The 19,124-nt window shown below is 26.8% G+C and overlaps 4 protein-coding genes across 4 annotated transcripts; 2 read left to right on the top strand and 2 right to left on the bottom strand.

Annotated features, from left to right (window-relative positions):
* Nucleotides 1–4,598: 4,598 nt before the first annotated feature.
* PmUG01_08039800 (inorganic pyrophosphatase, putative) lies at nt 4,599–6,078 on the top strand (the record flags this gene model as incomplete). The annotated part of the gene is made up of 3 exons (XM_029004568.1): nt 4,599–5,216; nt 5,410–5,472; nt 5,647–6,078. The coding sequence occupies 3 exons, from the start codon at nt 4,599–4,601 to the stop codon at nt 6,076–6,078; spliced, it is 1,113 nt and encodes a 370-aa protein (XP_028861244.1).
* A 657-nt stretch (nt 6,079–6,735) lies between these two features.
* Nucleotides 6,736–9,561, bottom strand: PmUG01_08039700 (conserved Plasmodium protein, unknown function; the record flags this gene model as incomplete). The annotated part of the gene is made up of 1 exon (XM_029004567.1): nt 6,736–9,561. One exon carries the CDS (start codon nt 9,559–9,561, stop codon nt 6,736–6,738), a length of 2,826 nt encoding a protein of 941 aa, XP_028861243.1.
* Nucleotides 9,562–11,924: 2,363 nt separating this feature from the next.
* On the top strand, nt 11,925–13,298 carry NUF2 (kinetochore protein NUF2, putative; the record flags this gene model as incomplete). The annotated part of the gene is made up of 1 exon (XM_029004565.1): nt 11,925–13,298. The coding sequence occupies one exon, from the start codon at nt 11,925–11,927 to the stop codon at nt 13,296–13,298; it is 1,374 nt and encodes a 457-aa protein (XP_028861242.1).
* A 1,449-nt stretch (nt 13,299–14,747) lies between these two features.
* Nucleotides 14,748–16,302, bottom strand: FNT (formate-nitrite transporter, putative; the record flags this gene model as incomplete). The annotated part of the gene is made up of 4 exons (XM_029004564.1): nt 14,748–14,787; nt 14,931–15,037; nt 15,229–15,833; nt 16,110–16,302. The coding sequence occupies 4 exons, from the start codon at nt 16,300–16,302 to the stop codon at nt 14,748–14,750; spliced, it is 945 nt and encodes a 314-aa protein (XP_028861241.1).
* Nucleotides 16,303–19,124: the final 2,822 nt, after the last annotated feature.

Raw genomic sequence — 19,124 nt, 5'->3', positions numbered from 1 at the left:
TCTTTTTTTCCTTTTTCTTTCTCCATACAATTCTTATTCACACACAATATATATATATGCTGAACCGTATGCTTCAAAAAATATATATTAATTTAAAAATTTTCAATATGAGCAGTTGAAAATATGCATTTGTTTCTCCCATTTTTTTTTTTTTTTTGCGTTTTATATAGATGTATAATTCGTTTAAAGAATATGGTAATTGTACATGTACACATATGTATACATTTATAGAGAAGAGCCTATAGCATATGAGTCCTACCGCCGATGTACATATATATATATATGTATGTATATATATATGTATATGTATTTATTTATTTATATATTTTTTTTTATATTTTTTTTTTATATTTTTTTTTATGCCTTTTCAATTAATTTTTTTATAAAATGAAAAAATGAAGACTAACAGAGGGAATATAGTAGCATAATACCAAGAGTATTTTTAAAAAAAAGGCTCCTTGTGCTCTTTTTAATATCATCATTTGGATTAAATATTTATGAATATACTATAAGGAGCAGATTGAAATGGAGCAAAAAAAAGAAAAAGAGCAAAGTAAAATAGAGCTAAATAAAGATGACGGGGAATTTCGCTTGTTCCTAGTGAACTGAACGGTTGAGCAATTTTCGTCAACTTGTTGATTTATCAACTAGGTGATATATTTTGATTCTCATATGTTTATGCCATTGCAATGAAAAACTTTCATGGTGAAACATGATTTAATAAACACCATCTATGATTTTTGCTTTTCTTTTATTTAATTTTATTTCGTATAATCATATTTTATTTCATATTATCGTATTTTATTTCATTTTATCGTATATTATTTCATTTTATCGTATATTATTTCATTTTATCGTATCTTATTTCACTGTATTTCACCGCATTTCACATCATTTCACTTCTTTTCTCATTAGTTATCTGCATTTTAGTCTACTTTGTTAAGTTCAAATAGCATGATTAAGCATTGCCAACAATTGTTACAATGAATATTTTCCTTTTTTTACACATGTTTCTTTACGTACCGGAGGGTAAGTTGAACGAGAATATTTTACTAGTCATACAAACACACACACACACGAAAAAAAATAAAATAAAAATAAAATAAATATAAAAAAAAAAAAAAAACATATAAAATAAATAAATATATAAATAAATAAAATAAACAAATAAAATAAACAAATAAAATAAACAAATAAAATAAACAAATAAAATAAATAAATATATATAACGCCTCACCGAATGAGGAAAATTGTTTGTGTGTAGTTTAACAAGTGAATAAGAGTTTATTTCCCCTCTCCCCACCTTTTTATTTTTATTTTATTATTTTTTTTTTTTCACTTAATTATTATTTCCTCCTATTTTATTATCTTTTTCTTATTTTTCTTTCTTTTTTTTTTTTTTTTTTTTTTTTTTTTTTTTTTTTTTTTTTTTTTTTTTCAAAGGAATTGGCAATATACTAAAAGGGCTGGACGTGCTGACACCCATGAAGATGAAGTTCTTCATTGAAACGGGTTTACAAGTAAATAATTAAAAAAATTAAAAAAACTAAAAAAACTCGAAATGAATAAGGAAATAAACAAATTAATGAGCGGATGGTCCAATATTATGTAGAAAATATGTCTTACATTTCGTTATGTTTTAAGAGGGACAAGAACAGTTCACTTACGTTCATGTACATTTCATCCATTATGTTGTATATAAGTGGAAGGCAAAAATAGCAGAATTCTTTTACTAAAGTTGCACTTTATTTTGTTTTATTCTGTTCCTCTTCGTTTATGCATCCATTCATATATTCGTTTATGTATTCATGCATTCATATATTCGTTTATGTATTCATGCATTCATTTATTCGTTTATGTATTCATGCATTCATATATTCGTTTATGTATTCATGCATTCATTTATTCGTTTATGTATTCATCCATTTATTATGCATTCATTCATTTATGCATTCATTCATTTGCGCATTCATTTATTCGTTTATGTATTTATCCATTTAAGCAATCGTTTATTCGTTTATGTATGCATCCATTTATGCATTTATCTGTGCGTTTATTTATTTTACTATTTTTTCGTCGTCTACGTGATGTAAATGTATTCGTATGAGTGTTATATTATGCAAGATGAAAGGTCTTATTCTATTTTTATTTTTTTATTAAATTTATCATACTAGAAGATTTTAAATAGCTAAAAAGAATTATGCCTTTTTTTTTTTTTTTTTTTTTTTTTTTTTGAGCTCGTTTGATACGAAATTAGCTTTTTTCGGTGCCAATGGCAAGTGTATACATGTGTGTGAGTAGGAATAATAAAAGCATACATGTAAGTAATACAGCATATATATACCATATATATATATATATATATATATATATATATATATATATATATATATATATATATATATATATATATATACGTATGTGCATATATCAATATATATGTATATTATTTTGTTTATTAAAAAATTAAAGTGAGTAGTGTACAATGAGCAATAATGAGTGAGCAAAATTATACGTGAGGCATAACGCAGAAAGTAGAGATATTTCAAGAGGGATAAAAACATTTGTATCCTCTTTACATTGGAATATGTATATATATGCTGACATTTTCTTATTGCTTGAAAATTTTTATTCATTCGTTCAATTATTTACTTGTACACTCATACATTCATACACTCATACACTCACACGCATACACTCATACATTCATACACTCATACACTCACACGCATACACTCATACACCCATGCGACTAATATTTTTATTTCTTTCAATTAAGATGTTGTATGTGCATGTATGCAAATGGTCTTTGAGCTGAACATACTTGAAATGTACAACGAAAATAAAATAAAGCGAAACAAAACAAAGTAAAACAAAAAAAAAAAATAAAAATAAAAATAAAAAATAAAAAATAAAAAAAATAAAAAATAAAAAATAAAAATAAAAAGATTTAAATATTACATTAAGAAGAAATGCAAAAAGAGCATTATGTTGTTTAATTTTTATCTTTAATAGAATTTTTATACTGTAAAAGGTATTCATATACAAATGAATTTGACTCTGAATAAATAACTTACGCACTTGCATACATGCCTACATATGTGCATACATATATGAATACACACATACATACGCGAATACATACCTACATATGTGAATGCACACATACATGCATATATACCTAATATATATATATATATATGTATATATGTGCAAGTGCGCTTGAGTTTGTACCCATTTGATCATTCGTTTATTCATTAACATTTGAATAGCCAAATATTATGCTTCCCATTCCCCCCGAAATATAAATTTTTTTCCCGATTTTTATGAAGCTAGTTACAAATTTTTTATATTAACGATGTGTGTGTTAACGTTTATATTTTGTAATAATAATAAACTATTTTTTGCAAATGTTCAAGTTTGCATGGACTGACATTTGAGCATATGTTAATGCATACTTGTATGAACAGGTGAGCATACATGCATACATGATTATACACATGTACATGTTTATATATATACAGGTATGTACATATATACATATTTATATATACATATTTATATATACATATTTGTGTACATATGCATATACATACATACGTACATACGTACATACATACATACATACATACATGTATATGTAAGACGCATACTTATGTACAGAAATATATTATAACGGGAGACTTACCTCCTTTCATAGTTTTTCCACAGGGCGTCAAGTTATTTTATCCAGAACGTTTAACGGTTCATTATATATCCTTATTTATTTGATCATTCATTTAATTATTCATTTGTTCATTTGTTCATTTGTTCATTTGTTCATTTGTTCATTTGTTCATTTGTTCATTTGTTCATTTGTTCATTTGTTCATTTGTTCGTTTATTCATTTGTTCATTTATTCATATATTTTCTTAATTATTTATTTTATTTTTTTTTCCTTTCCGTATTTTTATCTTTTGCATTTGCATGCGAATAACCTCATCCTGGCAAACACCTGCACGCATATACACGTACATATTTATATATGTGCATGTATATATATGTGTATATACATATATGTATATGTAAATATATATACGCGAACACATACGCTCATTTGAGCCCCCCTTTTTTTTTTTTTTTTTTTTTTTTTTTTCGTGTCTACGCACTTGCAGCTCACTCAATACGCCTTTGTTTTTTGCACGTTTAAAAAAAAAAAAAAAATACATACATAAGTATAGCATATATATATATATATATAAATGTATATGTATATGTACATGTATATATAAATGTATATGTATATGTACATGTATATATAAATGTATATGTATATGTACATGTATATATAAATGTATATGTATTGTGTGTGTGTAGCGCCAAGGGGGTTTAATGAAACACGCGTGCATGAATAGAGAGCTTCTTTTCCTTTTACGAAGCGGATCAACAGAACAGAAGCAAAGAGAAATTTTTATCTGTGTTTTTGTAGAACTCTTTTGTGTCTACCTTTTTTGTATTTACCTTTTTGTATTTACCTTTTTTTTTTTTTTTTTTTTTTTTTTTTTTTTTTTTACTCTCCTCTTTAGAAAAACGTAGTAACCAATTTGAAAAGAAGAAAAATGAGCAGCTCTGGAGTTATATATGAAAATGACAGGGGAGAAATGAAGGATAAGAAGAATGATTATTTCATTGAAACAAATAAAGAAGTAAAAGTTAATTTAAATTTTCATAATAATAATATTATTTCTAATATTTTTTCAAATTTAAATTTATATGATAAAAGAAATAATATATTTATAAATAATAATAAAACATATATGGTTAAATATTGTAATCAAATAAATGAAGATAATTTTCATATAACATATTTACAAAAAGTAAATAATGATTTTGTCCCTATATCCCCATGGCATCATATTGATTTAATGAATGAAGATGGGACATATAATATGATCGTTGAAATATCCAAATATAATTATATAAAATTAGAAATAAAGTTAAATGAAAAATTTAATATAATTAAACAAGATACAAAGAAAGGTAAACTACGTTATTATCATAATTCTATATATTGGAATTATGGAGCCTTACCTAGGACTTATGAGTACCCTAAACATATTTACACCTACCAAACCAATAACAATCAACAGCTATTTTTTACTGGTGATGATGATCCTTTGGACATAGTTGACATAGGGAAAAATAGTCTCAAAATGGGACAGGTCGTTCCTGTTAAGGTATGTGTAAATGGAAAGAGCGATGAAAATGACTCAGTCTTTTTGCTAAAAAGGGAGGGAAAAGCGTTTTGTTATCTGGTCCCCTCCCTCTGGTCCTTATACATCCGTTTATTATCCAGTCGTGTATGCGCTCATTTATTAATTAATTTTTTTTTTTTTTTTTTTTTTTTTTTTTTTTTTTTTTGGGGAAAAGGTTTTAGGCGCGTTCACTCTAATCGATGAGGGGCAGCTGGATTGGAAAATCATAGCGATTAATGTATGAAAGGAAAAATGCACAAATAGCTCTATGTTTCATTTAGGCATGTCGTTTTCCTCGTTATTACACCCATTTATATAACACCCATTTATATAACACCCATTTACATAACACCCATTTACATAACACCCATTTACATAACACCCATTTACATAACACCCATTTACATAACAGAAGGAAGACAGTAATTTCGAAAAGATAAACAGCCTGGAGGACGTGGAAAAGTACTACCCCTACACGCTAAGCCTACTGCTGGAATGGTTCCGTTCATACAAAATGGCTGAATCGAAAGTGTTAAACATCATATCTAAAAAATTATACAATAAAAAGGAAAGTGAAGACTTGATAGCAAAAACACATGAATACTATTTAGAATTCTTAAATGATGTAAAAGAGATAGATGGTCTCAAAACAGATGAAAGTATATCAGGTAAATGTTCCACTAACATTAGCACCTCAAACAGTACTGAACTTAACCTTAATATGGTTCCATATAAAACCCACCACGATGATTCTACATATAATACTCTACTTCAGGATATTGACATTTCGTATTATAGAGCAGATCCTTTGTACAAACCCAACGCTTGCATTTGGACTCCGTAAAAAAAAGAGCGTCATCATATTTTGGCAATCGAATGGTGAGTAAGGGCTTTGCAACAGTGTATGGTTATATAGATCACTTTCTTTCAAAAAAAAAAAAAAAAAAAAAAAAAAAAAAAAAAAAAAATGAACTTATTCTTTTCACATGCGTGCATTTAGGTACACGTAATGACGTGTCCCTACATGGAGAGAGCTTTATGAATGTTTACAAAGTCGTGCGGGGTTTTTCGTTTTACATACATACGTGCGTATATATACATATACATATAAGTACATCCAATACTGCGCTTGTTTTCGTAAAACTATTTGCATAAGGTGGTACTCTTAGAAGGACCCCTACGTACTCCAATAACAATTGCAAGAATAGAAACAGTAACAACAATAATGTGAAAGTTGTTCTTTATTTGAAAAAAATTTACAAAGAAACGTCAACAATGGTATGGGCCACGAATGATAATAGTAAGGGGGAGAAAAAAGGGGAAAAAAAAAAAAAATCTCTCAGAGGTTAAAAAAAAGGATGATACGTAGGGGCTATAAAAAATGGTTTCACTAACAGGTTAAACTACAACATAATGGGGGCTCAAAAAATGGTATCACTAACAGGATAAACCACGATATGCACAGGTAAAAGAACAACGAAGGTACTTCTGCTTCCCTATTCTAGGATGCCTTAAATACGGATCCCCACATGTACTTGTGATTGTTGTCTTTGTAAATATTGTATATTAGGCAGAATTTCGTTTTCATCATTTTGTGTACTTCCTGATCATCCGAACTGGTTAATTCATATACAGGAAATTCATCGGAATGTTTCTTTCTAATACTATTAGCCTCTTCATTATCACTCAATGACCATATAGAATCAGAGGAGTTTATAGGTTTAATAAAAAAGTCTTTAATAATAGTTCGATTAAGAATAGAAAGGAAAAAAAAGTTATTGTCCATATCAACAATGATATCTTTTTTTTTTACGTATGGTCGTAATGGGAAATATAAACAAAAGGAATGAATAGTTTCTTGCCACACATAATATTTTGCTTTTCCTTCAATTTTTTCTCCTATATCATAACCTTTTAAACTTTGCTTGTTTTTTATATTATCTGTATATCCTCTACTAAATCGATGCTCACTCATTTCTTTTTTTAGACTGTCAAAATATTTATCTGTTTTTTGCTTATCATGTTCACCTAATTGTGGATATAAATCTTGCCACATGTAATGGTTTGGATCATATTTCATTTCGTTTTCTAATTTTTTCATTAAAAAGTCAGTTTTTATTTCCAGTTCTTTTTTTGTTTCATATTCTTCACTTCTCCTTATTATCTCTGCTCTTTTTTCGCTAATTTTTTTTTCTTGTCCTTCTATCTTTTTTTCTCCCTCCTTCCCTAAGTCACAACCTTCCATAGATAATTTTGGATTATCATTTTTATTGTTACTCTGATCTCTATTTGCATCTTCCACTTGGGTAATTTCCCCCTTGTCAGCTGTGCTTGTGGACTCGATTTGAGTTTTCCCACTAGATTCATGTACAGGTGTTCCTTTTCCCTGGGTAGAAACACCTATAATATTGTTAGATGAGTCAAAGGAATATTCTTTTAAAAAAGAATTAGCTTTTTCTTCATCAGTAAACATATCAGGGGTTATACCTTCCCACCTTTCATTAATTCCATAAATATTACACAGATATATTTCCATTTTAATCCAATTTTCGTTAGTTATAACATCATATACATTTCTATCTTCATCATTTGTTGGTTCACTATTTGATGTAAAATTTCTGAACAGTAAAGAATTGTTAATGTAAAAAATAGCTTTCTCTAATTTTTTCATAGTAAGAATACATTTCTGTATAATACTATGACTATACATCAAAGGAAATTCAAGCATAGTCGAATTAGTATTTTTATTATTTAAAATTACACGGTCTTTATATGAATCATAAATGTTAAACTCAATCGTTACATTTGATTTCATATATCTTTTCTTATCAATATACAAATTTGTATCATAATCAAATATTGGATTTGACAACACCTTTTCTATCTCTTCATCCAATTTTTTATCCTTATCATCATATAGTCTAACTTCCCCTTTTTTGTCCTTTTGCTTTTCCCCTTCTTCCATTTGTTCCTCCTCCCCCTCAGTAACTACCTGCTTCAGGATATTGCCCCTATTAAATGAGTAGAAATACTTGCTTAGGTTTTTCTTGTTGTACAATTTTAATGACTGCAGCTGTGCCTTCAGCGTTTCGTCATCATTACCACTACCACTACCACCATCATCATCATCATCATTATCTTCCCCGTCCGACTGTTCTAAGCGGAAGTTGTTAAAATATCTTTCCTTTCTTTCTCTGCTATAATTGTCAGATATGTCTTTTTCTACTATCAGTTTCTTCCCATTTGCAGTGCCTTCCCCATTCTTCACTTTCTTTTTTTTCTTTTCCTCCTCTGATTTTAAATAGCTAGTATAAATATTTTTCAACCACTTGCAAATATCGTCTACTAAATTTTTTGAGCTCACATATATATTCTTTTTATATACATGTTTTAATAAATCGTACATACTTAGATCTAGGAATTTATCTGTAAACACATCATCACCCTTCAAGTTTTCTATTACTTTTTTTTTTTTATTCATTTCTCTTTTTTCTATTATGTTATCTTGTTTACCCTTAATATACTCTTCAGCCTTTTTTATTGCTTTATTTAAATTTTCTTCATTACTTTCACTTGGTTTCAACAAGTTGTCATTCGGGTGCATGTGCTCACCACTAACCTTATTTTCTTCTTTCATTTCATGTTTTTCCATTTCTTCTTCACGTTTTGGACTAATATAATCATTTACTTTTTCACTCAATGAGTTACTACTCTCCCCGTGCACATTTTCAATATGTGCTTCTCTTCCGTCTTCATCCCTTTTCTTTATCTGATTAGATGATGTGATATTGCCCTTTTCAACATAAACGTTGACATTTTCTTTTTCCTCATTTGTGTGTTTTTCCCCATCAAGATAAAATGAAAAATTGGTTGATACATCGCATTTTGTTATTTTACTTTTTTTTATATTTATATTAATGTTTATATATCTTTTTTTTTTCCCCCCTTTTATTCCTTTACTTTTATCATAACAATTACGCGTATAGCCGTCTTTGGAGAAGAAAAATATTCTATGCCTTTTTTTGTTCAATTTCCTTGCTTGTGCAGGTTTTTTTCTTAAAAAAATATTTTTTCTGTTGTCGGGGTATGTTTTACCAAAATTATGTGTACAAATTTTTACAGAGTACTCTTTTCGCCTTTTGTTATTATTACACAAATTATATATATAATGTAGATAATTGTTATGGTATCTCTTTGTGTTATTATTGTATACTATACTTCTCTTTTGAGCGTAGGAATTTACATAAAATGTGGAGTTTTCAATTATATTATTGCATACGTTAAAAAACAAGATATATAATCCTGTAAATATGCAAAATTTGTTCATTATGGTACATGTACTATTTTTTCTTCTTTTTTAACATATTTACACAATTTAAAAAAAGCAATGAGAAAAGTGTTCAATGTTCCAATCCTTTGCCTTTTGTATGCTTTTTCTGTTACCTATTTCGTACTGTTGCAAAAATATGCGAACATTTGTTCTTTTGCTGACTTGTTAATATATTTTTTTTTTTTTTCGAAGGTGCATATAAATTCGAGTTACACGTTCATAGTGCCTAGGTATGTAAGCACGTACGTACGTACATACATACATACATGCATAAATATAACTATATAAGTGTGTATGGCGTAATAACTCCCTTTTTATGCCAGTGAACAAGCTTATCCAGGTAATGCAAAGTTTTTACCCCTTACTTTTTATTTTAAAATTCATTATCTACAAAAGGATATGCTACAAAGTATACAACCTTTTCCTAGTAAGAGGGATGTAATATCACAAATACGGCATTGTTCATTGTTCCAGTGGTAGGTAATGCTTTCATTTAAATGAATATATTTAATAGGTGGAATGAAAGAGATAAACAGATCAAAGAAATTTTACGAATATTTTATCTCTAAAAAGAGTTCATAGTAAAATAATCATCAAGTTGCAATAGAAGAAGTAAAAAATAAATAAATAAATAAATAAAATAAAATCTTATTTGTGTGCATGAAGGAGATATGTGAAAGAAAAGCCCTAAATGGGTGAAATAATGCCATACAATAGAAGCTTACCGTGTATATATATTTGTGTATATACACATATACATATACATAAGCACGTATATGCAAAATAATAGGAATACCATTACGAGCACTCAATGGTTTTATAAGAACAAGTACTTCAGAAAGCGGGTAGTAATATCCCACTCGTTCTGTAACAGTTATGATGTTAACTTTTAATCTGCATATTCAAACTTTATTTTATTTTACGCAAGTATCAGTTCTTGCTCAATCTTAAATGAAGGTATGTTACAGAAGCCATATTGCGCATTTGTGTTTTTTGGGAAAACATTCTCTTTAAGGAATTCTCAAAAGGGTAAATTTTAGTGAGGCACATATATGTACATATATATATATATATATATATATATATATAAATATATATGTATGTATATGTAGCATTGTTGCACTGTTTGAAAGTCTGACCTAAATTTTCTTTCATATAAAGTTAATTATTTTATTTTATTTTTTTTTTTTTGTAACTGCTTAACTTTTGAACAAATTTAAATTTTATTAGGTACATATTATATTTGTATGAACAAGTAATGTGTTTTTTTTTTTTTTTTTTTTTTTTTTTTATGTTACCTTTGTATTTAAAAAGCGAAAAGGAAAAAAGTAGACATAAGAAGTTAAAAAAAAAAAAAAAAAAATTGAAAATATACATTAACATGCAATAATTTTTTATAATTTTATAATTATTTTATTTTATTTTATTTTATTTTTTTAAAATAATTAATATAATTTTTCGAACTGATTAACAATTCCATTGTTTTTACCATTTTTCGAAAATAGGTGAGTCTGCAAAAATATTGCTATAATGAAATATATGTTTTCTTTTTTCTACGTATTTTTAAATTGGTTATATATGAACCCATTTGGCAATCTTCATTTGTAACACACTAAAGTAAAATTTTGCTATACGTGTACATTTTAAAAGTACAAAATGAAATAAAGTAAAATAAAATAACGAACTGATGCTAAAAGGCATAATTTTATCCACATTGTATGTTCGGTTTAAAAATTTTATTCTGTTTTTAAAAAACTTTGTTCACAATTTTGAATTATAAAAATATGTAAATATAAAACTGATACAGTTGTAAAGATTTGCATTTTCCTATTTTTTTTTTTAAAACTGCTCTTTGCCGTAGCAAACATTTACGCAAAGCAGCTATTAACAGTCAGAGTGTATTGCATACAGAGTAACCTAATTATTGTACAGGCATATATGCGTGTATAAACTTGTATGAGTTTGGATAAACACATACAAGTACACATATATGTATATATACGTGCATATATACACGCATATATACATACGTACATACATACTTACGTCTTTACGTACATACTTACGTCTTTACGTACATACTTACGTCTTTACGTACATACTTACGCCTTTACATACATACTTACGTCTTTACATACTCATGTATGCATACACTTGAGTATATCCCACTGGCACTCCTTTCCACAGCTTCCCGCCTGCCTAGATTAACGTTACATTTTTAATTTAAAAAAAAGAATTAATTTTTTGATAATCTCCAATATTCTTATTTCTTTTTTTCTGTTTTAACGTTTTACCCTTATTAAGGGGTTAACCTTTCATATGTTTCTAAAAGGGAAATAGAAGAAAAAGGAGAAAACAAAATGAACGGAGGAAACGATCTTGTGCCAAGACTTGGATTTGAAGAAATGAAAAGTGAAATGAACAAGTATGGAGTAGAAATAGCTCAAAATACGTTAAAAAATCCTACAACAGAAGATGTGCAAGGTGTTTATAGTATATGTATAAAATACATTTTAAATAAAGACATTAACAATATAAGGATTGAAGAATTTACTGGAGATTTAAAAAGTTCTATGCCATCAATTGATGGTATTCAAATATTACCAAATGAAGGAAAGAATCATTTACAAGCTATTGGTAATTTAAGATTTATTAGACATTGTGAAAAAATTAATAGGATATTAAATATTGAAAATACATTGAGTTATATATTTAAACCTGTAAGTAGTCATGTAACCAAATTAATTAATGCCTTTATATATTTTATGAAATATAAAGAACAGTTATATAATGAAAATGATGCCAAAATTAAAAAAATTCAAGAAAAAAAAATTGAAGACAGTACTCTAGATAACGAACTCAAAAGTGTTCAGAACGAATTACAAATATTACTTTCGAAACATGAAGAAATAAGGAATAGTATTCTGAAGGAAAAAAATACAAAAAGAAATTACGAGGAAGAAATTATCGAAAACCAAAATCTTTTAAATTCTCAACAAAGTGTTATTATTTCCTTAAAATCAACAAAAGATAAAATTGTCAATGAAACAAATGAATTAATTTTTCAGTTTTCTAGACTTCGACAAAAAAAAGAAGATTTAGAAGATCAAATTGTTCCTTCACCAGAAAAATTACAACAATATAATGAAGAATTAAAGGATTTATTATTTGAACATTTGTCTTATTTTGAAGCAGATAAAAAAAAAAATGAAGAAATTAAAAACAAAATAAATGTTGCTGACTTGTGCATAAAAAAATTGGTTGATTTATTAACTACCTTAACAAGTCATATAGATGAAACAATTAAATTTCATATTAATAAAAAAAGTGAATTAAAAAGTTTGGAGAAAAATATAAAATCTCTGGAAGCAGAAAAACAAAATTTAACAAATAAAAAACAGGAGCAACAACAGTTGCTAATAAACACAGAACAGTCTTTTGTTCAGGAGCAAAATAAATGGAATCAAAAAATTGAAGAAGAACAAAAAAATTATGTCCTCGTCGAAAAAAATGTAACACAAATATATGAAAATATAGACAGTGTAAACATAAAAATTAATAGAGAAGTGCAGGAAATTAAAAATATCATAAAACATATTCAGGATACTATAAATAGCTATAATCAAAATTTTGCTATCATTACGGACCTTATAGAAAATACGAAAAAATCTAAAACCATATTGACGGAAAAAATACAGAATAATGTGCAAAAATTTATTAAAACGCATATATAAATGCCGAGCATATTGCGAATACGGGGAAAACTTTTGCAGGTGACCCATTTGGGTGTAGTTCCTTCTCAAGGATATTGTAATTCGTACTAACTGTGTTGTACCTAACGCGAATGTTTGAGGAGGCCCTTGTGCTGTATACACACCTACATACACTACACATACACTACACATACACGTATATATATATATATATATACATACATAGATAAACATACACGCACGCGTACACACGTACGTTCACCATATTATCCAACAACCTCATTATAAATATTTCACCCCCCCCCCATTATTCTTAATTTGGTCATAATTTCTTCATGGTCACAATTGTCATCTTTTTTTTTTTTTTTTTTTTGTCAATTGCACATCCATTCATACATTCTTTCTTTCATTTAGTTGTCGTATGCTCAATTATTCATGTATAATATATTTATCCAACATCTATTCATATGCTTCTTTCACTATTGTTTTTTAAGTAACATATTGCCTTACAAATAACTAGTCAGGTAAAGAAATAAAAAAAAAAATATATATATATAAAAAATATGAACTGTTCAGAAAAACTGAACTATATGATAATATAAAATAAGTTTTTTTAAACAGTAGACATTTTACGGAAAAAGGGTAAATAACAGAGTATGAGATTAATATGGTAGTAATCATAATCATAATAATCGTAATAACAAGATGATAATATAATTCAAAATGAAAAAAAGTGAAAGAAAGAAGGAAACAGAAAAGAAACATGTTAAGTCTTACAATTAAACTGTAAAATAAAAGACCTTAACACGCAAGGGAAATTATATTAATAAAATCTGTTTATCTTTTAAAAAGGGGGTATACACATATGTAAATATATGTGTACAAACATATATACGTAATTCATTCTTAGCCACTTAAAGCTTTACATCATAAATACACGAATATAGGATAAAAATGTATGCATTAATAACGTTATAGGACAACTAATAACGACGAACATAAGTATTGACACTTAAAAATGGCAAAAGAATAAAATAGGGAAAGGAAAATATGAGTAAAGATAAAGGTAAAGATTTAAATGAAAATGCGGATATAGATATAAATACAAATGAAGAATAGGGTAAGAATGACAAAGAAAGGAAAACATGCTACTTTCTTGCAATTTAATGCATTGTCACATACACGTAAAACGAGATTCCCTTGGGTAGGGTAAACAAGCGCTATATATACAAATAATTTAAAAAGATAAAAAATGCAATTTAATTAAAAATCCTTTTTTTTAATAAATAACTAAATAAATACATGTATTTCATAAGGTGAACAAAATGGAAAAGGATATATGTGACGATTAAAAATATGGAAAAAACGAGCAAAAAGGCAAAAAAGGCAAAAAAAAAAACAAAATAAAGCAAAAGAGCGTGTATTTCCTTAAGTGGAAAAGCTCAATAAAATCTTTAAAATAGTAAATCTTTAAATATGATTGCTTTCATTTTGCAGCTCCAAAGATAAACTAAAAAAAGGGGCGATGTGAGTATTTACACACACATAATACAGTACGTGTGTACGCGTAAGTGCATACACATATGTACACACAAAAGGGTGTTTAGAGAATGTGTGTGCACTATAAAACATAGCTGTGTCTTTATGTATTACGTTTTCAATACGACAGTGTTCAATTCATCATTCATCTTGTCATAATCATAGTAGCAACTTCTGTAAATAAAAAACAAAGGGAAAGCTAACACAAGTCCTCCTGCAATCTGAAAAATGAAAGAAGCGAAATGGGTGGTGCGTACAGAAAGAAATAAGTAGAACGTGCGATGAATGAGCGAAAAATGTAAAACGCTCCACGTGGAAGATATATAAAATTTAAAGCTATAAGAAATTCCCAATTTTACACGCAAAAAATAAAAATGACAAGTTCCACAAAAAGAATAGTTGTGAGTCTTACATAATTTCCGATCAGTGTTGGCAATAAATTTTTGAAATATACTTGGGTAAAAGAAATATCATTGCTTATCATCAATGCAAGATTTAGGGTATAAATATTTGCAATAATGTGTTCATATCCTGCTATAGCAAATGCATATACTGCAAAAAATACACTAAAGACGAGACCCGATCCATCTTTTATGGATAAAACAAAATAAACGGCTAGACAAACAAAAATATTACATCCTATGGCTAAACATATACATTCAATAAAAGAATGACTAACCTTTTTTATAGCTATATCATTTAGAAATTGAAAAATATGATTTTTACTAGTATCTGTGTTAATACTAAATGCACCAGAACCATAGGATACAAAAAAAGCAAATGCAACGGCACCTATATAATTCCCCACTAGTGATATACACATCACTCTCATATAACATAATAAACCTAATTTTTTTTGTAGTAAAGCTGTAGTAACAGCTAAGGTATTTCCAGTAAATAAATCTGACCCTGTGCATATAATACATAAAAATGCAATTGGAAAGGTAAATCCATATACAAATGCACTCATTGAAATGCCTACATATTCCCTCAATTTGTGATAGTAGAACAAACCTCCTGTAAAATGGTAACACATCCTTATGTTATTCAACAGCAACACGAAGCAATGGCACATAATGAAGTGTTCCTTCTCTATGTTCATAAGTCGGTTTGCGCATAAGAAACATTGGCTATGCAAAAATATATATACGTGTATGTACATACGTACATATGAATACGTACATGTATATATTTATGTCTATTTCGGTTCACGGGCAAACCCACGAACAGGCACACGTACATGCGTGTGGGATCATCTACACTCATAACACATATGCATTCATATATAATAACCTGCTATTCCGGAAGCGTGCGCACAAACACCTACAAATACTCCCGCCAGTATTGCCTTTGCAAGTAAAATTAAATTTCTGTAATGCGCTTTTCCTTTACCATATTCAACACATCGAATATAAGATTCTTCACTGGAACAATTTGTTTTTATACTTATAGGATCTATAACATATTTACTAGTACTTTTTTGCATTTTAAAATAAAAAAAAAGATAAGGAAATAAAAAGAAATAAAATAAAATAAAAATAAATAGAAGGAAATAAAAGGAAATAAATGGAAATAAAAAAAAAAATAAAATAAAATAATAAAAAAAAATAATAAAAGAAATATATAAAAAAATAAAAGAAAAGAAAATAATAAAAGAAATATATATAAAAGTAAAAGAAAATAATGAAAGAAATATATAAAAAAGTAAAGGAAAATAATGGAAGAAATATATAAAAAAATATATAAAAAAATATATAAAAAAAAATGTAAAACAATATATAAACAAAAAATTAAAAAAATTTCCTTTTTCGACAGCTATTTGTTCTGTATAGTATGACCAACAGAGGGAGGAAAATCAAAAAACAATTTGCGCTATTTTGTTTTTAAACAAAAAAAAAAAAAAAATTATAATATAATATAATATAACATAATATAATAAGAAAATTAAATATGAATGTTATTTGATTTGATATAATTAGATGTCGATTCGAGGAGGTGTAGTGCAGTGGGAAGTATTATGGTGGTGTACCGTGGCATGTAAAGCAAAGCAAAATGAAGCGAAGAAAAAAAAAAAAAAAAATTTGCACGTAGAGAAATGAAACTAAATAAAACGAGTAAAAAAATAAAAACTAAATACCCGCAAATGTTTAAAAACTCATCTTCTCCCTTCGTGCGAGTTATATATGTACATATATGCATGTACTTATACATATATTATACGTATTTATACATATACGTATTTATACATATACGTATTTATACATATACGTATTTATGCATATATTATACTTATTTGAACATATATTTAACCTATTTAAACATATTATATGTATTTAAACATATACGTATTTATATGTATATATATTTTTTTTTTTTTTTTAAAAAAGGAGAAAAAGGGTGTTAACAAACAAAGTTTGCTGTGTGAATAAAATATGACTGCATATGTTAGGCCATTACATACGTACTGCTTAATTGAAAATATGTAGCTTCTGCTATATACATAGTATATATGATTTATAATATACGAATGTGCAACTGGCAAATGTGTAATCATAAATGTAAAACATTAAATGCTAAAAGTTGAATGTGCCATGTATATGTCAAAGTGCGTTTTAACACCTTGAATTATTTGCATATTTTTTTGCATATTTTTTTTCACATTTTTTTGCATATTATTTTGCACATTTTTTTTCACATTTTTTTGCATATTATTTTGCACATTTTTTTTCACATTTTTTTGCATATTTTTTTGCATATTATTTTGCATATTATTTTGCATATTATTTTACTCATTTTTTTACGAATCTTTGTAGGTTTTACACTGCACAAAACGCACCTTTTGCGTTAAGATTTAAAAAAGTTCAAAATGGTATTAAACATAAATATTAATTTTTTTTTTTATATTTTTTGGTGAAAAATTTAGTGAAAAAGGGAAAAAAAAAAAAAAAAAAAAAAAAAAAAAATGCATCAAAATGTATATAATTTTACCCTCTTACACGTGAATAATGGACTAAGTGAAAGGAAGTATATTTTTTATATTTTTTATATTTTTATATTTTTATATTTTTATATTTTTATATTTTTATATTTTTATATTTTTATATTTTTATATTTTTATATTTTTATATTTTTATATTTTTATATTTTTATATTTTTATATTTTTATATTTTTATATTTTTATATTTTTATATTTTTATATTTTTATATATATTTTTTTTTTATTATAAGTTGTAAAATATGAGGGCGAAAAAAAAAGGAAAAGGAAAAAGAAACGTTTAATCAAATTAATATATGAAGGAATATACGAGTAATGTTATACACACATTACACCAGACACTTAAAATGGTGTATGTATCATTCTTTTAAGAGTATGCCTAACATAAAAACCTACTTTATATCATACACTCATTTTATTTATTTTATCGTAAGAACTGGTTTCACCCTTTTGCTGCTTTACCCTCATACTGTTTTTTTTTTTTTTTTTTTTTTTTTTTTTTTCTCTTTTATATAAGTTCCTCATGTGATTGTTCCTTCTTGCAGTACCGAAGGTGTGTGCTTGGTTCATATGCTACATTATGTGTATATGGAAGTAATATATATGTGTATGAACATTATCACATGCTTTTGTGTGGATGTATATAGGTGTAGCATTTATGTTGTTACTTAAGCGATATGACAGTTATAAATATTTCAAGTAAACAACATGTGCTTGGGGTTTTTGTTATATATTATATTATTGTAAAAAAAAAAAAAAAGAAAAAAAATTGTAAAATGAATAGTAAAATGGGTATATAAAATGGAACATAACGACGTGAAACAAAGCAGCATCAAATGTAACAGATTGAAAGGCTCGGACGTGAATTGTTTACATTTCTTGGGAAGATTAATTTGCAGTGGTTCATTTAATTTAATTTTTATGAACAATAATTTTTCTTGCTGTTCATAAAAAGAAAAACTGAGGAAAGAGTGCTGGTGGTGCATAAAAAGTATGTATATGTATATGTATATATATATATATATCTATATATCTATATATCTATATATATATATATATATATCTATATATATATATATATATATATATATATACATGTGTGTATGTGTGTTTATGTGTATGTGTGTGTGCCATATAGGTACTGCTATGTGGTATATATATTTATGTATAATAAGTATTCATTTACGAATATGTATCCGAACAGTCCTTGCACACACATTTATGTATATGTTACTGTTCGATAAAGAATTGTGAAAACGCTTTGGAAATTTTTGGAGGTTAATGAAAAAAAATTGGCATTCTGTATTTTTTT

This window comes from Plasmodium malariae (assembly GCF_900090045.1).
Source record: "Plasmodium malariae genome assembly, chromosome: 8".
Lineage (NCBI taxonomy): Eukaryota > Apicomplexa > Aconoidasida > Haemosporida > Plasmodiidae > Plasmodium > Plasmodium malariae.
This window is presented reverse-complemented; position numbering and strand designations above follow the sequence as displayed.